Source organism: Pituophis catenifer, unplaced genomic scaffold (assembly GCF_029215685.1).
Source record: "Pituophis catenifer annectens isolate HBS135680 unplaced genomic scaffold, rPitCat1.0.hap2 SCAF_3, whole genome shotgun sequence".
Classification (NCBI taxonomy): Eukaryota; Metazoa; Chordata; class Lepidosauria; order Squamata; family Colubridae; genus Pituophis; species Pituophis catenifer.
In genome coordinates, this window is record NW_027256883.1 from 99556160 (window position 1) to 99581070 (window position 24911).

General features: G+C 39.7%; 2 protein-coding genes across 2 annotated transcripts in view; both read left to right on the forward strand.

Moving 5' to 3' along the window:
- The first annotated feature begins 7281 nt into the window (after positions 1–7281).
- The window catches only part of LOC139314882 (protocadherin gamma-A4-like), a 234618-nt gene continuing 216988 nt past the window's right edge, over positions 7282–24911 (forward strand). Inside the window, exon 1 of the mRNA XM_070940845.1 lies at positions 7282–9645. Within this exon, the coding sequence (XP_070796946.1) occupies positions 7282–9645 (2364 nt within the window). The remainder of the gene's footprint in view (positions 9646–24911) is intronic.
- On the forward strand, positions 11918–20549 carry LOC139313842 (protocadherin gamma-B2-like). The gene is made up of 2 exons (XM_070939319.1): positions 11918–14338; positions 20529–20549. Exons 1-2 carry the CDS (start codon positions 11918–11920, stop codon positions 20547–20549), a joined length of 2442 nt encoding a protein of 813 aa, XP_070795420.1.

A 24911-nucleotide genomic window follows, 5' to 3' on the forward strand; every position in this document is an offset into this window, starting at 1 on the left:
AATGGGATTTCCATCTTCAATTCAATTCATTGCCCCAATTCTTATCATCAATTTTAAAAAGGTTCAAAATTCCCCAAGTTCTCTTTTTCTTTCAATAGCAAGATAGTAAAAAAGCTTCCAGTTTCGCTTTCCTCACCACCAAATTGCTGTATGTGAGAACGGAATACACACCCTTTCTCAGTCCTCACTTTCAGCAAATCTTTTCCATCCTGTGAATTTTTCAGGTGGATTTGAAGAGAAACACTTGTTAAAAAAATCAGATCACTCTCACCTCCATGTCACATGCTGTCTTTCTTGATCCTCTTTTGTTGTAGCTGCCCCAGTTTCCTAGCGACCTCTTAGGTCGCTTTCTGCACTGTCTGAATTGAGAAGCTTCTTCCGGTCCTACCAGGGAGTTGGTGAACTCCCTGTGTTGACCGGTATGTGCTCCTCTTGTTTGTCATCTCTACAAGATGACTTAGGTCCCTGGGGACCCTCAGGCAGTGGAGATATCAACGGGTCCTTGAGAGCCCTCAAAGAGGCCATCATTTCACCGCGACGCTGGCCACACCTCCCAATAGGACCGGATTCCAGAGGTTCCTCAATAATGAATACCATGTCATCCGTGAAGGCCTGTGCTTTATACTCTTCTCTTTTAATTTTCGTTCCCTTTATTTCTCAGTTTGCTCTGATTCTATTTAGTAAAATTTCTAACATTAAAATAAAGAGAAGTGGTGACAGTGGGCATCCCTGACATACACCCTTGGTTATTTGAAATGTGTTGGTGGTGTCCCCATTTACTATTATCCTTGCCTTCTGCGTCGTATATATTGCCGCTATCATATTTTCGAATTTACTTCCCAGTTTCATGGGTCTAATTTGCCTAATCATGAATTGCCAGTTTAGATTATTGAAAGCCTTTTGGGCATCCAGAAAAACAAGAGCCGCTTGTTTCTCTGGTGGGCTTCATAATATTCCAGTATGTCTACTATTATTCTTCTGTTATCTCTTATTTGTCTGTTTGGAAGGAAGCCATTTTGATCCAGGTGTATAGTCTCATTCAATACTCTTTTCAGCCTTTCTGCTATTATATTCATGAATATTTTATAATCTGCATTTAAGAGGGATATTGGTCTGTAATTTTTGATTTGATTTTTATCTGTACCTTCTTTCAAGATTAAGGTGATGTATGCCTCCCTCTATGATTCCGGTATTTTCACTTCGCTTTCACTTTGATTAATTTACATAGACTATTGATATTGATACTTATATGGAATAATCTGTTAAGGTTGATTAAGAACAGAGATAGCTATCATTAGTGGAATTGATTATTTAACACCTAATACTTAATATCATAAGGAGGGGAAAAATAAAATAAAATAAAAGTCAGATAGTAAATGGTTGATGACCATAGATGAAAAAACATCTATAGAATACTGGGAGAACAAAGTAGGGTATTGAAAGAGATGACAGTTGTTGTCACAACAACAACTTTAAAGGCAGGGAAAAAAACTGCATCAAATCCAACGATAACGATGGCTTCCCCATTAAATCAACAGTTGACAGGGTGGTTATCAAAGGTGGAAAAAATTAACATGACCCCAAACATGCAAACAATGCAAGCCACTCTGACATTGATCCAGGAGACAATAGTAAAGATGCAAGAAACAATGTCTAGCAATCACAGAGAAATACAAGTTGAACAAAATAAATAAATGAAATTGGATATTCAGAAATTGGATAATAAAATGAACTCAATCCAGGAAGCAATTCAGAAGAATGAACAAAGAATAAAAATAGTAGAAGCCAAAACAGAACAAACCAAAAACAAAAATTAGACCTGGTAGATCAGAAAATGATGGCAATAAATAAAGACCTCAAAGATTCATTAATCCAATTAGAAATGGATCAGGCATTGTTCTACTTAAGATTTCAAAAGGTGATAGAGGCAAAGGATGAAGATTTAAGACAGTTAATGGCAGTCATTATAGCAGAATCTCTCCAAAGGGATAAGCAAGAAATTATGAACGAATTAAATGAAGTGTATCGAATCCAAACGAATTATGCTAGACATCACAAATTGCCCAGAGAGGTCAATATTAGATTTGGCTGAAAGAAAATCTGGGATATAGTTTATAATATCACCCGAGAGGAACCAATGAGCTACAAGGAGAAGGAAATTATTACATCGAAGCAAATCCCTAGAAGGGTTCAAGAACAACGTAAGGACTATCATTTCTTGGCCCTACAATTGAACAAATGAAACATCTTGTTTAGGTGGATACTCCTGGAAGAAATGCTTGTTTCATGGCAAGGCAAGAAGGTTAAAATCGATAGCTTAGTGACGGCACAGGACATTTTTGACCAACTGATGGGAAATGAAGAGGATCAGAGTAGTAAGGAGGCGATAGAGACCGTAAGTCAAGAAGAGGAACCAATATAACACCAGGAAGCCAAAGGAGGAGTCCTGTATCTTCGCTTTCATGACATTCATTTGTAGAGCTTGTTCTTGAGCATGACTCATTGTCATTATTTTTCTAGTCTTCCTATCCATTGCTTTTAATTCTGCTTGAGTCCACTATTCCTGCTGTGTATCTAATGACTGGTATTGCCCAGGTGTTAATTGTTTTGATGGTATTTCCTCCATTGAGTTTGCACTTTAAGATCTTTTTCACTCTCTTGATGTATTCACTTCTAATCTTTTTCTTGACTTCAGTATGCTTGATGTTGTCAGCTTGAAGGATACCCAGGAATCTGTAGTAATCATCTTCATCCAGATTCTTAATGTTATTTTAATGGGGCATCTTGATTCCTTCAGTTTTCATTATTTTTTCTAGTTTGATAGTGAGTGTGGCATATTTGTCCAGTCCAAACTCCATTGCAATATCTTGGCTATATATATGAACAGTGTTGACAGCGATTCTATTTCAGATGGTATTTTTCCATACAGCTTTAGATCGTCCGTGTAAAGGAGGTGGGATAGTCTGGCAGATGTTTTTGATGTTTGATAGCCATGGCCTGAGTTATTCAGTATTGTTGATATTATTATTGCAATATTATTGCACTATTTGTGCAATGACAAATAGTAGTGGTGATAGTGAATCTCCTTGAAATATTCCTCTCTTGATATTAACTTCTCCCAGTCTCTCATCATTGACCTGTAATTGTGTCTTCCATTGTGCCATCGATCTTTGCACAAAGCTTATGATGTTTCTACTGACTCCTGTTATTTCTAGGCACTTGATTATTCAGTCATGTGGCAGAGAGTTGAATGCCTTTTTGTAGTCAATCCATGCTACATTCAGGTTGATCTTTCATATCTTGCAGCTTTCCAAAATCATTTTGTCAATTAGAAGTTGATCTTTTGTTTCTCTACTATAGGGGCAGTTTCCTTTCTGTTCAGATGGAAAGAGATTGTTTTCAACTAGATGCTGTTGGACTGCATCAGCTACCACACCAGTTAACAATTTGAAAGTTGTTGGTAAGCAGGTAATTGGCCTGTAGTTGCCTGGTTCTGCCCCTTTTGCTGGATCTTTCATTATCAGGTAGGTTTTGCCAGATGTTAGCCACTCCTCAATTTCACCTCCTTGTAGTATGTTGTTAAAACTGCTTGGCAACAAGTGGGTATAAACCAGTTAAATGTTTCAACCAAAAACCATGCAGATCATCTTCACCTGGTGCTAACCAATTCTTGATCTTCCTTGCTCTTTTCTCTACCATTTCTGCTGTTATTACTAGTTCTTTCATTTCAACTTCTTTTTTATTCTTATCCACCTCTTTTAATCAAGCTGCATTCTTGTTGTATTTCTTTGTGTTATCCCATATCTGCACCCAAAAACTGTTTCTTCCTTGTCAGATACTGACTGATTCACTTCAGTTTTTCCATTGATGGATTGGTAGAAAGTTTTCTGATTGGATTGAAATTGGAGGTTCTGCCTATAGTTTGCAATTCGAGGTTTGTATCTGCTAATCTTCTTGACTATAGCTGTTATTTGCTGCTTTATTATTTGATCTTCCTTGTTTCTAAGTGATATTTCTTGATTAGGTATTCCTTGATCTTCTTGTTATTCAGCTTATTTTCTTTCATCTGTTCTAGCTTGCTTGCATCTGATCTCAATTTGCTAATCTTATTTTCCAATCTAATCTTTCATTTTTGGTGCACTGTTTTTTTTCCTCTATTGATTTTGCATCCCAGGTATTCAGTTATAACTGCAGCTGTGTTGTACATTAGTTGATTTGTTTCTTGCAGTGAGTTGGTGCTTAAAGTTGATATTGCAGTATTTGCATCTTTTAACACTTGTGCTAGCTGTTTCTTTGGAACAAGCTTCATTGCATGCAGCCTTATTCTGATGTTTTTGTGCTGCTCTAGATGCTCAGTTATTCTTTGTTTCAGTCCTACAAGGTTTTGTTCTTTCTGAAGCAGAGGAGTTTTTAAATGAAAACAATTGTATATCTCTGTTGGATCCCTCTATTACCAACTCTCCCTGGTTTGCCTCTGCATTTTGAATTACTTCTGGCAAGGCTTTGCTTTCTTTGCCCTGGGTAAACCTTTGCAGCTTTTCCAATTCTGCTTCTATGAATATTTTATTTCATATTATAAATCAACATTGATCTGCTGGCCTCTGTTCTGTTATTTCTGATTCTGGATGTTGTTCTTTCCAGAACTGGTGCATTCATTTCAAATATCCTTTTCTTGTTGGGCTTGCTCTGTAATAACAGATCATTATTTCTTTGTTTTCAATCACTGTATATTTGTGACAGGTAAACACCTTTTCTTCCAGTAGTTCTACAGTTTCTGGCCCTGATTGCTCAGCCAATGGTTCTGAGTCCTGTAGTCCATTTTTCACCAGCTATCCAGAAACTCCCACATCTAGCACGGACCTTATTAACCCAGGCAACATCCAAGCCAATATGGCTTTCTGAAATTTACGTCTCACTATAATTTTTATGGAAGAGACACTCTTTGCCTGATTCCTCTGATGAGACCTGTCCAGTATGGTTGAACCTCTGGCATAGCTCACATCTTCCTCAGAGCACACAAACCCCACAACCACGTCAAGGTAGTGCCTCACTGGGAGATTATTATTATCTCTTTTATTCATTAAACATGAAACTCAGTCAACTGGACATTTAAAAATATGTCACAAATACCATTGACTGGTGCTAATGGCTGATACGGGTTGCTGCCAGTGTCCTAGGTATCAACCAAGTAAGTATCTTCTTAAAATATATGATGTTCCGAGTAATGTAGTTTTTTTGCAGTTCTGCTGGTGTTATTTCAGGAAGCTGCAATTTCTTGATGTGTTTTGTAAAATTCTTGGACATGGTACCAAGTGCCCTGATGACAATGGGTATCACTATTACATGTTTCATCCATAACTGTGTAGTTTCGATGGCCAGGTTGTGATATTTCATGATTTTTTTCCAGTTCTTTTTCTTCGACTCTGGCATCTCCTAGTACAGTGATATCAATAAACTGTACGCTTTGGCCCTCAATAACCGTGATATCTAGTGTGTTGTGTTCCAAATGATGATCTGTCTGTATTTGAAAGTCCCACAAGATCTTCACCATCTCAGTTTCAACAACTTTTTCCACTTTATGTTCCCATGTCTTTTCAGATACAGGTAGGACGTATTTTTCACATAATGACCAGTGAATTAATTTAGCAACTCAATCATGTTGTTGTTGTTGTGGTTGTTGTTGTGGTTGTTGTTGTGGTTGTTGTTGTTGTTGTTGTTGTTGTTGTGGTTATTATTATTATTATTATTATTATTATTATTATTATTATTATTATTCACAGTCAGCCAGATGCTCAGACTGGGTTTGGCATTTTTGTCTACCTATCAAGTCCTTACAAGGACCTGGGACAGGCAGATGTGGATGTTTGAAGGCGTTACAGATAGCATCGCAGGATGGAAGCTGTTCCCAGTAAACCGCCTTTTGTAATTGGCTGATGGCGAATTTGTCAATCCCAATGATGTTCAAGTGGTGCGCCAGTTGTTTTGGGATTGCACCCAAGGCACCTATTACTATTGGTACTATCCTTGCTTGCCTTTGCCATAGTCATTCTATTTCTATTTGTAGGTCTTTGTATTTTGTTATCTTCTCCAGTTCTTTCTCTTCTATTCTGCTGTCTCCAGATACTGTTAGTCATCATCATCATCATCATTGTTGTTGTTGTCGTCGTCATCAACATTTTTATTGCTACTGCTACCACCACGAACCTCAAGGCCAATAGATAACAAGAAATACATTTCAATAATATTTGAGCAGACATTATTTAGGGTTTCAGATTATCAGGAAATCTCAAGACTGTATCTTAGTCTGGCAAGATGATATTCTGGAAGAAGAAAGCCCTTCTGCATTATTGCCAAGAAAACAAGTCAGACACGTATATGTAGTCAGAGGATTTGAACTTAGCTCTTGGGAGTCTTTGATTGTAAATCTATACCAATACTGTGAAATAGGTTTGCAATAGGCACTCAGTGCAAATCACCAAGAATGGGTGCAATAAAACATTGACTGCATCCATGAAAAAATAGCCAACACAGCATTCTGTACTAGCTGAAATCATAGAATTGTCTTCAAGGAAAGTCTCATGCAAAATGATTGATTGTTACTATCACAAGCTTATGATTTTCCCATGGTCAAAACTTTATCTTAGCACTTGTCTTTTCTTTGGCATGAAAAATCTGGTAATAGTTTCTTAATTGCTATGAACTAATTGCTATGTGATGAGGACACTTTTTTTCCTTGTGGGCATTATTCCTCTCTGAATTTGATTAGCCATTGGCTCCCTTGTATGCATTATTGCTGGTTTTAAACTGCTTTACTGTTTCTTTTAAAATTTATTTGTTTTCTTGTGAACTGTAACTGTCCTGTTTGTATTATTTTTTAAAATAAAAAACTATAGATATTTTTAAACAAATAGTGGCAAATACTGTATATAATTTCTATGACCAAGGATATTCTGCAGTTTTGGATTGAGCCTCTGGGTGTCGCTATATACCACTAAGGAACAAAAACGTAAGAATGAGCCACTCCAGCTTTGTCAATACATTAAAGCACACCAATTCAGAGATCAGGCGACAGTGAAACAGAAGCATATTTTGCTTCCAAACCTGGATACAATATATTTTCAACTGGAACTTGAGACAGCACAAGAGAACCTCAGCAGTCAGTAAGTACTATCAAAAGAGCTTTTAATCCTGAGTGGATGCTATTTATATTATAGTAAAACAATGAAGAAAACTAAGAGAATATGGAATTATGATCAGAGAATTCTGCAATACTTTATTGTAATGATTGTTTGGGAAGCAGTTTCTGGGCAGATCCATTATTCCATTCCTGAAGAGATGCCAAAAGGTACTTTTGTGGGAAACATTGCAAAGGATCTGGGAATGGATGGGAAACAACTTTTAGAACATGGACTTCGTGTTGTCATTAATGCAGGTACAATTCAATATTTTATTCTGAATATCAACCGTGGACATTTAGAAATTTCCCAATTAATAGACAGAGAGAAAATATGCAAAGAGACAGAAAAATGCATAATAAAATTCCAGATCCTTATTGAAAGTAAACTAAAGCTTTATGGAATTGAAGTAGAAATCACAGATATAAATGACAATGCTCCTCAATTTCTCTCAAAGGAATGGACAATGAAAATCAGTGAGATGTCATCATTAAAAGAACAATTTCCTCTAGCAAAAGCTCAAGATCCAGACCTGGGGATGAATTCTGTGCAAAACTACCAACTCACAGGTAGTAACCATTTTTCTCTGGAGATGCAAAGAGGTGAAACTGGCACCAAATCTACTAAACTGGTGTTGGAAAAGTCACTGGACAGGGAAGAGCAATCAGTTTATGATTTGATCCTTACAGCTTTTGATGGTGGTGATCCCATTAGGTCTGGCACAGTACAGATTCATATCATTGTTCTAGATGCAAATGATAATGTACCAGTTTTCAGCCAACACCTCTATGAAGTGAATCTTAAAGAGAACCTATCCAAAGGATCCACAATAGCAACCGTAACAGCTATTGATATGGATGAAGGAATCAATGGAGAAGTAAAATATTCTTTTGAGGAAATAAACAAGAATAAAAAAATGTTTCTGTTAAATTCGACTTCAGGGGAAATTATCCTTGTGGGGAGCCTTGATTTTGAAACATCACCAACATATGAATTTGAAGTGCAAGCCATGGATGGGGGTGGGCTGAGTGATAGGACAAAGGTTGTGATTTTGGTTACAGACCTAAATGATAATGCACCTGAATTAGCCATCACCTTTGTGATCAACTCGGTGCCTGAGAACTCTCCAGCTGGAACTGTCATTGCCATTTTAAATGCCCGAGACAGAGATTCAGGAGACAATGGAGAGGTTAAATGCTCAATTCCCAGCAACCTCCCTTTTTGGCTCAAGAAAACAATGGAGAGTTTCTACAGTTTAGAGACAGACAAAGCCCTTGACAGGGAACAATTGCCAACTTACTCTATCACTGTTACAGCAGTGGATAATGGGGCACCACCACTCTCTACATCTGTGGTTATTTCACTCCAGGTGTTAGACACAAATGACAACCCTCCACAGTTTTTGGAATCAAAATATACCTCCTACCTTCTAGAAAATAATCCAAAAGGTGCCTCAGCCTTTTCCCTTAAAGCAAGTGATCCAGACTGGGAAGAAAATGCCAGAATAACTTACTCCATCATTGATAGCCAAATGCGGGACTCGCCCCTCTCCTCCTACCTCTCCATTAATTCTGAGATGGGGACCGTCTATGCCCTAAGCTCCTTGGACTATGAGGAGATTCAAGAGATTCAGTTCCAGGTCAAGGCTCAGGATGGCGGATCCCCATCACTCAGCTCTAATGTCTCAGTAACTCTCTTCATCTTGGACCAGAATGACAATGTGCCAGAGATCCTGTACCCCTCCCCTCCTGCTGATGGCTCCACTGGAATAGAGCTGGCCCCTCGCTCTTCTGAGCCAGGTTACCTGGTCACTAAAGTGGTGGCAATAGATGCAGATTCTGGTCAGAATTCCTGGCTCTCCTATCAGCTGATCAAAGCAACAGAACCAGGGCTCTTCACTATGGGACTCCACACTGGCGAGATCAGGACTGCTCGGCTTTTTCTGGAGAAAGATGCCCTGAAACAAATCCTGGTGGTTTTAGTGAAGGACAACGGCCAACCACCTCTCTCTGCCTCAGTCACTCTCACGGTTGTTCTGGCTGACAACATCCCTGAAATTCTCTCAGATCTGAGCAACATCTCAGCTCCTGTAGATCCTCAGTCAGACCTCACATTTTATCTGGTGATTGGTGTGGTGTTTGTCTCCTGCTTGTTTTTTACATTCCTCCTTGTTTTATTGGCCATCAGATTGTACAGGTGGAAGAATTTGAAATTGTTAGAGTCAGAAAGTGTACATTTTAGTGGTGTCCCCGTGTCGCAATTTGTTGGGATGGATGGAGTCCGAGCCTTTCTTCAGTCTTACTGCCACACTATTTCACTCACCAGAGATTCTAGAAAAAGCCACTGCAATTTTCATGAGGAAAACTGTTCAAATACTCTGACCAATCAACCTCTAACCTGTGGGGTGAGTGACCCTATCCTAGCCTGTGGGGATTTAAGTTTGAAGAATGATGAGCAAATCTTAGTCAAGGTGAGTTTAATATTTCAGAGAAATGGTGTATTTTGTTGATCCTGTAAACCCTTATTTATCTCAACAGTGATTTCCCATCAATCTGTTTTCTCTAATGAAGCTTAATACTAGGTATTTTAAATGCCTGATTTTGTATTCCTTGTAAAAATTTGTTTGTTTACCATTTTCTATTATATTGGTCATATGAAATTCCTCAGGAATTGATTTACCATATTTTTTGGAGTATAAGACGCACCCCCCCCCAAAAAAGAGACTGAAAATTTGGGTCCCTCTTATACTTTGAATGTAGCTTTTTCAAAGCTTTTTTTCGGCCCTAACGAGCAAGTGAAGCAATCTTTCCTGCACTTTGCCTGCTCCCTCCGACTCTCAGCTGTGTTTTAGAAGCTTTTTTTCAGCCCTAATGAGGTGCTAGCGAGTGAAGGGATCTCTGTACTTTGCCTGCTTTTCTCATTGCTGCTCCCTCTCAGCTGTGCTTTAGAAGCTGGTTTTTATCCCCAAGCAGGGGATAAAACCAGCAAACTAATATGCTGAAGCTGACCAGACTAAGGATGCTAGCCAGATAGGCAGATTCCCCCCCTCATTTTCCTCCCCCAAAACTAATCATATTTTTACATTAAACTAGGTAGTAAATGTATATGATTTATAGATGAAGCCCATATAGATTGTATCAGTGAACTCAGTTTAAAATTACATTACTTTCTTGACTCGGAGAATTTCAGTATGTTTGCAAGCCACTAAAATAATGATATGGATGGATCTGAAACAGCTGAACTACTTTCAAAGGTTTTGTAAAAGTATGGGTTTAATCTACTGGAACCAAGGGTTTAATCTACTGGAATAAATAAGTGCCTTTATAAATACTGCCTCCCCATGCCTCCAGCAAAGCACGTTATGACTACTTTTGTGTCTACATCAAATTAGTATGGACACATTAGGAACATCTACTGTAAATAACATTGTTATACTTGCAATAGAAAAGAGCCTCTCCAGGGCCCTCCAGTTTGAGGTAATCACTAGTTTGAGAACTGTGTAGGAATTGGCAGGCTGAGATTTTGTATATGTGCATTTTGCCTTTGTTCTCTTCCTTCTCACTAACTTTCTACTTAATTAATTGATCAATCAGAACTTGGATAAACAATATCTCCTTATTTCCAGGCCAGGGGAATATCTCTGTTTGCTCAGCTTCCTCCCACTGATACCTATTTTTGGATGTGCCTCTACTAGTTCAAAAGCAAGCAATTAAACTTTTTAAAGAAATAGATTACAGTTTTATTTTGTTCTGCTTATATAAAATATTTACTTTAACATTTTCACTTGTTTGCTTAAAAACAAATTTCTTTGGAAGATATGTTCCATGGATTTTGGTTGGCAAAAGCTTGATTGAACTAAAAGGACTAATTACTATGCAATGACTTCAATTAAGTCAGGAGAATTTATTTCAAAGAACATAGGTTTAAGATGAATGCTGAAATTCAGTATATTCCCTCTAATTCACGCATTGTACAAAAGTTTCTGGAGCACAAATGCTATGGAAACTGAATAAGAAATAAATAATGGAATTTATTGTTGGGATTAAATAGTAGATGTAGATTTATTAGTAAGAATTATAAATTTACAGTCATCTAGATGGTTTATTTGTTTATATAATAATCTATATCCCCACTGCTGATTTATTAATTGTGGGCTTTGACTTTCAAGTGCATATTGTTGCTTATTGAGAATAATAAATCCTCTACTCACTTGACTATTTTGATGTTCTCCCCATCTTCTACCCTTCAAGAATTAAGAAAGTGAAATCTAGATTGTGACTGTTTCATTTGATGAAAAGGAATTAGGTACCCCAGTTCCATTGGCCAGAAAATTAAAATAATGTCAAAAAATGTATTCCGTTTGTTCAGCTTTGATGTTACAATGCCACTGGCAAATCATTAAATTAGTTACAGCTTGAATAATATTCTATGTTTTTGTAGCAAAAAAAATCACATGGAATTAAAATAAAACTTTATCAGGAAATGCAGTTCACAGTATAGACTCAGAGTGTCACTATAGGACAAGAGGATCCTTGGATCAGCTCTCTATTCTTCTGCAGCTGTATCCCGCCAGTTGACTAGAAAAGATGCAGCAGAAAGCTTTATTCTAAAAGGTGTTCCGGAAAAAAACATTTTCCCTCATGAATCAACTCATTAAAACTATTCTTTTCTCCAACATAATTGCTAAATAGTGTGAAATTGGAAGCTATTACACTAAGAAGGAAAAACAAACAAGAAAGACAATGACAGTAATGGAAGCAAGCTACATAAATGGAATAAAGGAGTTCAATTTGAGGCAAGTACTTTTTCTGTTCATATTCTGGGATTTGGTCAATTGGGTGATACCTGAGCAGGTTCAGTACTCACTTTCAGAGGAAAAGGAAAAGAATTCCTTTGTGGGGAACCTTGCTAAAGATTTAGAGCTGGATAGTGAACAATTACTAAAATGCAAACTTGCTGTTTCTTCAGAAAAACAATATTTTGCTTTCAATGAGCAAAGTGGTGATCTGTATGTGAATGACAGAATAGACCGGGAAAAAATCTGTGGAAACTCACCTATTTGTATGCTGCAGTTAGAAGTTGTTGCACATAATCCTTTAAATATTTTCCACATAAAAGTTTTCATCCTAGATATTAATGATAATGCCCCATATTTCCGAAAGAAAAATATCAGTCTCAATTTGAGTGAGTCTCATTTGCCAGAAGCTCGATTTGCTCTAGGAAATGCTGAAGACGAGGACATTGGAATCAACGCCCTTCAAGATTATCATTTGAGCTCAACACCATATTTCAAGCTAGAGGTTCAAGAGAGCAAAGATGGTGGCAAATATGCAGAATTAATTTTGCAAAAGCCATTGGACAGGGAGAAAGAGCACACACACCACTTGATTCTTACAGCTTCAGATGGAGGACAGCCAGTGAAAACTGGGACTCTTAACATAGAAATCAATGTTATTGATATAAATGACAATCCACCAGTCTTCTCCCAGGCAACTTACAAAACAAGTCTGAAAGAGAATACACCTAGAGGGACTTCTGTGCTTCAAGTAAAAGCCTCTGATAGTGATGAAGGGTCAAATGCTGAGATATCTTATATTTTCTGGGAAAATCCAGAAAATGTGAATCAGAAATTTATTTTGGATCCCACTGATGGAACAATTTCACTTAAGGAAAGCATTGATTTTGAAGACAGAGGAAGCTATGTGATGATAATACGGGCAAATGATGGAGGTGGACTAGTTGCACATTGCAATGTAGAGATTGAGGTTCTTGATGAGAATGACAATCCTCCAGAAGTAATTATTACATCTCTATCCAGCCCCATTCTTGAAGATATTCTACCTGGAGCAGTGGTTGCACTCATCAAAGTCCATGACAGAGATTCTGGAGTTAATGGGGAAGTCACCTGTTACCTAAGGGAAACTGTACCTTTCCAGGTGGTCTCATCATCAGATAACTACTTCAAACTCCTCACAGATGGCCCCCTTGACAGAGAAAAAACACCAGTGTATAACTTAACAATTACAGCCACAGACCAAGGCATACCTCCTCTTTCCACAGACAAAACCATCTCAGTACCAATTTCAGATATCAATGATAACCCTCCAGCATTTGAAAAACTTTCCTATGTTGCCTACATTCCTGAGAACAACCCATCTGGAATGTCTATTTTCCAGGTTAAGGCTTTTGACCCAGATCTGGATCGTAATGCCCAAATCACCTATTCCATTCTTAACAGTAATGTCAAGGACCTGCCTCTCTCCTCCTATGTTTCAATTAACTCTGAGACTGGAACTCTCTATGCTCAACGATCTTTTGACTATGAGCAGCTCAGAGATTTCCAGCTGCAAGTTCAAGCCCAGGATGAAGGCTCTCCATCTCTCAATAACAGTGCCACAGTCAAAGTGCTTGTACTGGATCAGAATGATAATACTCCCCAGATCCTGTACCCTTCCCAAACAACTCAGGGTTCATCGTTGTTTGAGATGGTACCTCGCTCAGCCGATTTGGGTTATTTGGTGACAAAAGTCGTGGCTGTGGATGCTGACTCTGGGCACAATGCCTGGCTCTCTTTTCATCTCCTGCAGGCCACAGAGCCCTCACTCTTCATCATCGGCTCCCACACGGGAGAGATCCAAACAGCTCGAGCAGTACTTGAGAGAGACATTACCAAACAGAGGCTGGTCATCATGGTGAAGGATAACGGACAGCCACCTCTCTCGGCCACCACTAGTCTCAACATGGTCTTTGCTCAGAACTTCCAGGAGGCTCTTCCTGAAATGAATGCCCAACCTAATAACTCAGAGGATCAGTCCAAGCTCCAGTTTTACTTGGTTCTGACTTTGACTTTGGTATCCTTTCTGTTCCTGGTGGCAGTGATTTTGGCCATTATTATGAAACTTCAAGGGTCAAGGAACCCCACTTTTTTTCAGTGCCTCATTCCTGATTCTCATTCAAAGACTGGTACTGTATTTCTTCCAAATTATGAAGATGGGACTTTGCCTTATTCTTATCAGATCTGTTTATCCACTGAGTCCAGGAGAAATGAACTGACTTTTCTGCAACCCAATGTCCAAATAGTGGAGAATATTCTTTGCGAGGATAAACCTGATACCTCTGTTATGGTCAGTGAAGGTAACATTTTTGATTCTGGAAAGGGCATGGTGAGTTTTATTCATTTTCTTCATAAATTAAGATCAAGTTCTAATATTTGTTTCCATTTTGTTGATACTGTTATAAATATAATTCAAGCAAATAAGATTGATTTATCATTATCAATTATTTGTTAGATGTTGGATTTGTTTCAGACTTCGATGTCTGTTTTGCTTCAGTTTATTCAGTTGATGTTGCATTGAGTATTATAGGTACAATTAATAAATATATATTTAATGAATTATAAATAATGCAAATCAGAATTATTATATATTTAGTGAATATTTGTAGTAGTAATATTTGTGTTAGATGTAACATTGTAATGTTCAGTTTTGCACAGATGCCATCTCTCCCAAAATTAGAAGCACTCAAATGAGAATATTGTTACTAATGCCTTCTACTTCTGAACTGATTTCAATAAAGTTAAAGGATAAATGTTTATTTTATGTGGGATGATCATTTCCTTTTAGAAGGAAAAGCTCTTAAAAGAACATTAATTCCAATTTTGTTTTGTCTTATATATTTATCACCAGTATAGGAGTAGTGAAAATCAAATTCTTGAAATCAAAATGGCTTTCTCTTCTATTGAAACCAGAATAGTTTTATCAGAAGATCTGCAGTCAAAATGTCCCATAGGTAACCAGTTTATCTCAGGCAGGCAATAAAAATTTTCATTCTTCTTTATCTTCTTTTCCTTATGAGTCATCAAAAGGCAAATATACTTTTTATTAGCAGCAAAAAGTTAATATTTTGAAGAGTTAAAACATTAAAATATTATTCTTGTTCAGATAACACTGTATTAAATAGATATAATTATGCCTTAATCCTTCTCAAGGATTGATAAACTCCGAACCCCATTGTCAGATCCCTAAAAGTGATACTGCCATTCAAGTGAAGGAAGGGGGGACTTGGATTCGATTTACTAGCATGGCCTGTGTCATCAGATATTTTACAACCTATATCCTGGCGCCAAGGAAGCCTGAGATTCCCTTTACCTGCAGGAATTTATATGATAGCCATGTGGGTTGTCTCACTTTAAAGGGAAGTGGTGGGAATGCATGTTTGTTCGGGTTCTCAAAGGAAATAGTAAAGAAAACATCTTCACACTTGTGTATTGGCTGAAATCTGCATTCTGACCTAAAGGGAGGGGTCTCTACCACTTTAATCCTACTGCTTTGCCTAAGGGCATTCAGATTGTGCTTTAGCTGGATGGTTTTCACTTCTGCTTAATAAAAGAATCCTTTTGAACAACTACGTTTCAAGAGTTCGTACTTTCTTAAGTTGGAAGGAGAGACGATCCTTACAGAAAGCACAATCTGCAAAACGGTCAACCCAGAGAAGCAATCTTTGCTCTACTGAGGGGACCTTGCAAACCATGTCTGAACAAAGCAGAGAGCTGGGAGAAAACGATTGCTGGGGAGAGACAGCAACCGCCATCCAGTCGGATGCCTGTCTCATGCAACCCATCGGAGAGGATGAGGTAACCCTGGAGAATCTGAAAAGCCCCGCTGGTCAATTGACATTGGGAAGAAAGATGGCTGGGATGAGAGAACCAGAGGAGTCACCCTCAACCATGGCAACCGAAAATCGGGGTGGAAACTGGAACTAGAAGCCCTTACTGACCAGGGGGGGCTGATCGAAGCACCTCTGAGGGAGGACTATCTGAAGAGGCATATAACCCAATTGGTGATGTAGACTTTGGAAAATCTTAACATCCGAAGGGAGCCAGGACAACAACCAAAGAGCACTGAAAGGGCAGCAGTCATGGATGATGCCAGGGGAGGCACCCCCCTCCTGGAGGCCGCCTATCGAGCAGATGGTGCAGCAGCTGTGGGAGAAGACCCAGCAAACCCTTCCCCCCAGGCAGCACACACACCGGCGCCCATTCCCAACCAACCCCGGGCTCCTCAGCTGGAAAGAGAAACTCCCCCTCTTGGGGTGAAGTTTGATGGGAATCCGCAACAATTAGGATTCTTTGTGGCACATGTGCTCACCTACATGCAAGAGTATGGGCGTGATTTCCAAACCCAAGGCTCCCGAGTGCGAGTTGTGACCCTAGCCCTAGAGGGTGCCGCAGCCAAATGGATGGTGACCCTACATAATGCCAACGCACCAGAACTGCGGAATTTCGACCATTTCATGATGGCCCTGCGACGTCGGTTCGAGGACCCACTGGCAGATCACAAAGCACGTGACCGCATTAAGGTGGTGAGGCAGGGGCGACGGCCAGTAGCAGAGTATACTGAAGAATTCTGGGACCTCGCGTGTCGTGTGCACTGGCCGGAAGATATTTTGGTGAGCTGTTTCAAGGACGGACTGAGTGATGATCTATACAATGCCTGTGTGGCCCGAGGGGCACCGAATGACCTACATGAATGGTATGTCACCGCCGAAGAAGCTGAGATCGATATGGCCAGAAACCAGTATCGAGCGGGGCGAGCATGGAAGAAATTCTCACCCCAATGAAAGCAAGAGCCCCACAAACCACAAACCGCATTCTCCCCGAGATCTTCAGCCTGTTTCAAGTGTGGAAAAGAAGGGCACCGAGCTGCAGAGTGTCGTTCGCAAACACCCGCCCGGAACCACCCACTGGGGGAGGGTCCTGGAAAACCAGGTCGGCGTGGGAAGGAGACTGCCCTGAGGAGCAGGGAGACCGTAGAAGTCCCATCCCCTCCCCTCTTTGGGGAAGAAACCCTGGCATCTGAACAGGAGGAATCACACTCATTCGGAAGCGATCCAGATGATGAGCCACTGGTAAACAAACCAATTAAACCACTTACCCTCCCCTTAAGACTATTTATCCCAAACCAGGACAGGGAGATAAGTATCCCCACCCTAGTGGATTCGGGGTGCACCCGTTGTTTGATCAGCCCAACCTTATTAGGGAAGTTAGGGATTAACGTAAGAAAGCTGAAAACCCCCATTGCTTTCTGCCAACTAGATGGGTCAATAGCAGGAGGGGAGCCAGCTTCTCTGGCCACCGTGCCTCTACATATAGGCATTGGAAGGCATGAGGAAAGGCTTACCTTTATAGTGGCACCTGGCATGGAATGGCCGTTGGTTCTGGGTCTTGCGTGGCTAAAAAGATGGAACCCACAAATCAATTGGAAACAAGGCATCATAAAATTTCAGAGGAAGGTGACTTTTGCTGAGTATCCACATAAAGGACTTGAGGGGGCAGAGAATCGAGAAACAGCCATGCCTGGTCATGCCACACCAACTGAGGGCATACCCATAGAATACAAGGATTTAGCTGAGGTTTTTAGCGAAAAAGCCTCAGATGAGCTCCCCCCCCCCCCACCGTGCCACTGACTGTGCAATAGAAATCTTACCCGGCGCGAAACTCCCTAAACCCAAGATGTACAGCATGTCACCGAGGGAGTTGGAAGAGCTGAGAACATTCATTGAGAAAAACCTAGCAAGGGATTTCATCGAGCCAGCCCGACCAAAAATTGCAGCCCCAGTGTTGTTTAGAGAGAAAAAAGATGGTTCAAAACGCTTATGTGTTGACTATCGAAACCTTAATACTATCAGTGTGCAGAACGTGTATCCTCTCCCCCTTATGAAAGATATGTTAGCACACCTCGCTAAAGGGAAAATTTTTTCAAAGCTGGACTTAAGGGAGGCTTACTACCGTGTCAGAATTAAGGAAGGGGATGAGTGGAAAACGGCATTTAACATCCCCCTCGGCTGCTACCAATTCAAGGTGCTCCCCTTTGGGTTACAAGGAGCCCCTGCAGTGTTTATGCAGTTAATAAATGAAGTGCTGCATCAGCATTTATATAAGGGGGTTCTGGTCTATTTGGACGACATTTTAATCTATACCGAGACCAAAGCAGAACATATAAAACTAGTCAGGGCAGTTTTAAACAAAATCCGCGCTGCCAAACTTTATGCCAAACTTTCCAAATGTGAATTCCATCAAGAGAAGATTGACTATTTGGGATACCGCATTTCACACCAGGGGGTTGAGATGGATCCTCTAAAAGTGCAGGCTGTACTTGATTGGGACCCTCCACGCACACGTAAACAGTTACAGAGCTTCCTGGGGTTTGCCAACTTTTACCGCCAGTTTATCCCTGTGTTCGCTCAGATTGCCCTCCCCATCACCAAGCTCTTAAAAACAAAGGGGGAGGACAACCTAAACCAAAGCAACCATTGAACTGGACTATGGAATGCCAGGCAGCATTTGAAAAACTTAAACGGCTGTTCTCAGCAGAACCAATTCTACAACACCCAGACACGGAGAAACCATTTGTCATACAAGCAGATGCCAGCGATGTGGCAATAGGAGCGGTCCTGCTTCAGAAGAATGAGCAAGACCAACTACAACCCTGCGCTTACACATCCAAAAAGTTGAATGAGACTGAGCAAAGGTGGGCTATTTGGGAGAAAGAGGCATATGCAGTTCGTTGGGCATTGTTAACCTGGCGGCACTTCCTAGAAGGCAGTAAGACCCCTTTTGAAGTCTGGACTGATCATAAAAATCTAGAAGCCCTAAAGACCCCAAGGAAACTCTCCCCAAAACAAGTATGATGGGCTCAGTATTTTAAACGGTTTGATTTTACTCTAAAATACCTCCCGGGGGGGGGAAAAACTTTCTGGCAGATGCGCTATCCAGAAAACCGCAATACATTCGTTCAAGGTCAGATGTAATCAAACCTATAGTACAAAACAGTCAACTAGCCGCTAAAGTAGTCACCAGATCCCAGGAAAAACAAGAAACAGTGACAGACAATGACATCACCCAAAATTTTAAACAAGCATTGGCCACTGATGAATGGTTTTTGAACAACAAATCCAGCTGTCTGATGAAAGAAGACTTGGCTTGGGTGGGGGGGAAGTTGTATGTCCCTGCAAGCCAAAGACTATGCTTAATGGTACGGTGCCATGACTCCAAATTAGCTGGACATTTTGGGTTTGTGAAAACTTTACACCTGATTAAAAGACAATTTTGGTGGCCATCACTAAAAAAGGACATAGAAAGCTATGTAGCTAGCTGCCCCATTTGTGCAGCAGCTAAAAGACGCCAGGAGAAATCCCCAGGTCTATTGCAGAAGGTAGCTGAACCTGCAGCGCCTTGGAGAGAGATCGCTATGGATTTCATCGTGGAATTGCCAAACAGTGAGGGAAATACTGTTATTTGGGTTGTGACAGACCTATTTTCAAAACAGGCACATTTTATACCCTGCCAAAAGATCCCAACTGCTAAAAGTTTAGCCAAACTATTCCTAATACACATTTATCGACTTCATGGTGCTCCACAAAGGATCATCTCTGACAGAGGGGCTCAATTCACCTCCAACTTTTGGAGGGCGTTTTTGGGCTTACTTGGTACTGGCCAGGGGTTGAGCACATCTTTTCATCCGTGTACTAATGGTAATTCTGAAATTTTGAACTCGGTACATATTTAAGATGTTTCATTAATTTTCAACAGGATAACTGGACCGAACTTTTGCCTTTTGCTGAAGTTGCATTTAATAATGCTGTACATTCAAGCACTGGTTTTACCCCTTTTAGAGTAGCAACAGGCCAGGATTTCAGCCCCATGCCTGAACTACCCACAGAAGAACCCACCATCCCCTCACTTAAGGAGTGGATGGATAATTTGCAAAACACGTGGCCAGTGGTTAGATTAGCCTTACAGGAAGCTAGAGAAGCTTTTAAGATTCAAGCTGACAAGAAAAGGATGGAACCCAAACCTTTTCATATTGGAGACAGAGTATACTTATCTACAAAATTCTTGAAATCATTACAATCATCAAAGAAACTAGGGCCAAAGTTCATTGGACCTTTCTCCATCACTAGAATCATCAATCCAGTAGCAGTTGAACTACTTCTTCCAAAGACACTCAGGCAGATCCACCCAGTATTCCATATCAGTTTACTCAAACGAGAAGTAATCTCATCCCTCAGACCACCTGCATCTACACCACCTGTTCCCATCATGATTGAAGGTGAACAACACTTTGAAATCAAGGAAATCCTTTTATTCTAGGATCCACAGAGGGAAAGTCCAATACTTAGTTGCTTGGAAACATTTACCATCAGCACACAATGAATGGGTCGCTAAACACCACGTTAGGGCTCCAATCTTACTGAGAAAATTTCACTCCCAATACCCAATACCGTAACAAACTTTGTTGATCTACTATCATGAAATCTTGAAATCTTGTGTATATTTGTTGTTTTTTTTTACAGGTGGATCCTTTTGTTTTCTAAGGAGGGTAGCATGTCAGATCCCTAAAAGTGATACTGCCATTCAAGTGAAGGAAGGGGGGACTTGGATTCGATTTACTAGCATGGCCTGTGTCATCAGATATTTTACAACCTATATCCTGGCGCCAAGGAAGCCTGAGATTCCCTTTACCTGCAGGAATTTATATGATAGCCATGTGGGTTGTCTCACTTTAAAGGGAAGTGGTGGGAATGCATGTGTGTTCGGGTTCTCAAAGGAAATAGTAAAGAAAACATCTTCACACTTGTGTATTGGCTGAAATCTGCATTCTGACCTAAAGGGAGGGGTCTCTACCACTTTAATCCTACTGCTTTGCCTAAGGGCATTCAGATTGTGCTTTAGCTGGATGGTTTTCACTTCTGCTTAATAAAAGAATCCTTTTGAACAACTTTGTTTCAAGAGTTCATACTTTCTTAAGTTGGAAGGAGAGGCGATCCTTACACCCATCACCTTTTTGCCTTCCAATCCTAAAATAATTGATGGAAGAGGAGAGGGCATTTTTTGTCTCTTTGCTTGTTTGTTTTTCTTTTTCTTTGCCTTTTTCAGGTTGTTAAAGGCACTGTAAAACATTTGCTCTTCTCTCACCCATTTGCTGGATCATATATCCTAACATTCATCATTTGGGGAACCAATTTGATTGATTGATTGATTGATTGATTGATTGTACATCAAATCTTAGTAGCCACTTAGATAAACTTCCTCCATGACAATCTGACCTTAACATAGTCTTTCAGATCTTCTAATAGTGCACTCGTCACCACTATATCTTGACTGTATCTCAATACCACTGCATATTGACTGTATCTAAGTCCACTTACCTTGCTGCTGGTTGTTCTCTTCTCTTCTTTTCTTTCCATCCTGTTTTCACATAGCAATAGAGTTTTCTCTGGAGTGCTAGGTCTTTGCATAATATGTCCAAAGTTGGATAATTTGAGCCTGATCATTTGTACTTCTCATTAAAAGGAGCCTGAGTGGCGTAGGAGGCTAATGCCTCCTACTAAACAGCATTTAACATCCAGCTACCTGCAATTACTGCGAGTTCAATTCTCACCAAGCTCAAGGTCGACTCAGTCTTCCATCCTTTCTAAGAAGGGTAAAATGAGGACCCGGTTTGTGGGGGCAATAAGCTGACTTTGTATAAAATATACAAAAGTATGAAGGCTATTGCTTAATGCATTGTAAGCCGCCCTGAGTCTCCGGAGAAGGGCGGCATATAAAAATAAATAAATAATAAATAATAAACTAAATAAAAAACTCTGGGTTGATTGAACCAATTTAGTAAGAGTAAACTCTATTGCTATGTGAAAACAGGATGGAAAGAAAAGACCTTTGCACTTTGCACAAATGATTAAGAGAAGTTCCCATTCCATATCTAAATTATTTATCAGAGTGCTACTGTTGCTCTAAAATATCAAAATTGAGTGGGAAACTATCTACTGTAATCATAGTAATAAGGCTGTCAAAGATACATAATCAAAAGATAAAACCATTTTATTTATTCTTGGGTTTTATTTGTTTTTATTTATTATTTATTTATTAATTAAATTTCTTCTCCAAATAGGACTCAGGGCAGTGCACAGCCAAAGTAAAAACAGAGCATACAAAATTTAAAAACAGTATTAAAATAATTAAATATTTTGGCCGTAAATTAAAACAACCCAATTTAAAATCAATTTAAAATTTAACTCAAGCCAGCCCAGCTAGTTGAAATAAATAGGTTTTCAGGGCCCGACGAAAAATCCGGAGCTCTGTTATTGTACGTAACTCTGGGGGAAGGTTGTTCCAGAGGGTGGGCGCCGTCACAGAGAAGGCTCTCCCCCTGGGGGTCGCCAGCCGACATTGTCTGGCGGACGGCACCCTGAGGAGGCCCACTCTGTGCGAGCGTACTGGCCAGTGGGAGGCTATTGGTGGCAGAAGGCGGTCTCGTAAGTACCCCGACCCTATGGTTTGTCCATCCAAACCATAAATTCTACAATTTTTAAAGACAAATCTATACCTGATTTTGCAGGCTTTTGATTATCAACAAGAGCAAATTCTTCAGCATGATTTCCATTGGTTTCATTTATTTTTTTACTAAAATATGGGACTAATGTCTAAGGATAAGTCACAATATATACAGATAGTCCTTGACTTATGGCACAATTGAGACCAGAATCTCAGTCATTGAGCAAAATGATCATTAAGCAAGATTTCCATGTAACTGCTTCACTCAACAACTGCAATCCCAGCACTTGTGGTTGCAATCTCACTGGTCATTAAACTGACGCTGTCCCAGGTAAGAAGTGCAGGGTACTTTAGGGGGTGTGGGAAGTCTGCTTAGGAGCTAAAAATAATCCATACTAAAATCCAAGCAGAATTTTCAGCACCTGGGTGGAGAAACACCAGTGCATGGCCTGTGCCAGGTCTGCCATGGCCTCGCCTACCTACCTGAGGCACCCCACACTTCTTACCTTAACATGTTGCCTCTCCACTCTCTGCTTGGATTTTGGCTCCTTCTTGTTTTTGGGTGGTAAACTCTGGCTGAAAGAGCTGCCTGCTGAAGGAGTTCAGCTTCCCACCATGCATAAGGGAGAACTCTGGCAGCATGCAGGTACAGAAATTTGAGCTCTGTTTCTGCATCCCGCCAAAGGACTCCAGTTCCTCTATGTGTGAAAATCTTCAGGATTTGATCTCCAATTCTACACCCTGTCAAAGGACTCCATTTCTGCAACCTGTCAAAGGACTTCATTTGGCAGGTAGCTCTTTCAGCAAACCACCAGAGTCCTCTCAGCAAGTGGCAGCAGCTTGTAACCTTCCCTGCTGGCTCCCCCATTGACTTTCTAGGGAAGCTGGCAGAAAAGATTGCAAATGGTGAACGCATTATCATGGGGCAACTGATTGCAAAAGTGCGATCAGGTCGTCAAGCACCCAGATTGTGTTCATGTGACTGCAGGATTAATGGTGCAACATTTTGTGATGACTAGAAGTGCTTTACTGGCCATTTTAAAATATAGGTGGTGACTTAGCAATTTTTTCATTCCTATAATCATTAATACACTAGTGGACTATTTGAACATGAGTGTAATTTTTCTGCAAGTATTTCAACTAGATAATCAAATAATTTCTTCCGGACCACTTTGGTAAATTTGGTGACATAATATTGGCTTAAGGAATTCATTATGCTACTGATTATGCCATATATCAACTAATATGGTTTACTACTATTTATAATATTGCATGGTGGAATGAAGAAAGTACATGTCTCCACGGATGGTGTTATCCTCAGTGGGGCAACAAAGTGCTTTCTCTACATTCTTTTTTCCTTTTCTTACTCTTCTTTTCTTTCACTTTTATGTTATAAATTTCCTTATATTTTCCACTACTGACAATACTTAATGGAGCTTCCTTCACCTGTACAAAACCTTATCAATATATGAATGAGATACATTTGGGAAATACCAGCACATAGGCTAGTTTGGGAATTGAAAAACACCCCAGAAGAAAGCTATAGCAAACCATTTCCTTTCTGTTGCTGAAAAAAACTGAATATGTTCATGGAGATACTAGGAGTTGAGTTCAGTTCAAAAGAGACTGGTCTATGCTCAGCCCATGTCAACTGTAAATAGATTTCCACTTTCCCACCCTTTTTCAGCACATGTATTAGGCTTTCTGCTCACTTGTCATTTCCTTGTGGAACACAGGCTTATGAGTCATAGACATTGCTTTGAGCATACTATGTCTGAGATTATACTTTTGATTTCTTATTTCCATTTTATCTTGACTTCCACAAAGCAAAAGATATATAAACAGCAAGATAACTGATGTTAAAATAGTGATGAGGTAACCATTATACATCCAGTAAGTAATAGAAAAGGTCTCAGTGGATTACTGTAACTGAAAGGCAAATTGGTAGAAGGGCTGTTCCCCTTCATTACCTGGTCTTCAGCCAATTAGCATGTGAAATACATAAATGGATTGTATCTTTTGCCACATGGAATGGAATGGAATGGAATTTGCCAGCATTCAAGAAAATTAGGAGGGGACATAGTTTTCATTGAATGTAGTACAGAGTGTTAGAGTCACATAAAAAAGAATTTTAAGAAAAAAGAGTTTTAAGGTTAGTTAACTTGTATCATGGTTTATGGAAAATGATAGACAATGATAGACAAATTATAATGTTGAAGATCCTGGAAGTTCAGGAAAAAAATTTAAGGAAGAATTAGGAAAGAAAAAAAGTCATTTGATAAGTATCCATTTGATAAGTTCATTTTGTAAACAGATGCAGATTGCTCAGTCTGAGAAATATAAAATAGAAAAATGCTTAATAATGCCTTAGAATAAAGGCTAGTAATTTTTCTCTATTATAT

What these genes read in the sequence shown, in the direction of transcription:
- LOC139313842 (XM_070939319.1), top strand. Translation starts at nt 11,918, where the DNA reads ATGACAGTAATGGAAGCAAGCTACATAAATGGAATAAAGGAGTTCAAT. An exon ending in TTGATTCTGGAAAGGGCATG is followed by an intron (nt 14,339 to 20,528) that starts GTGAGTTTTATT and finishes TTTTTTTTACAG; the next exon opens with GTGGATCCTTTTGTTTTCTA.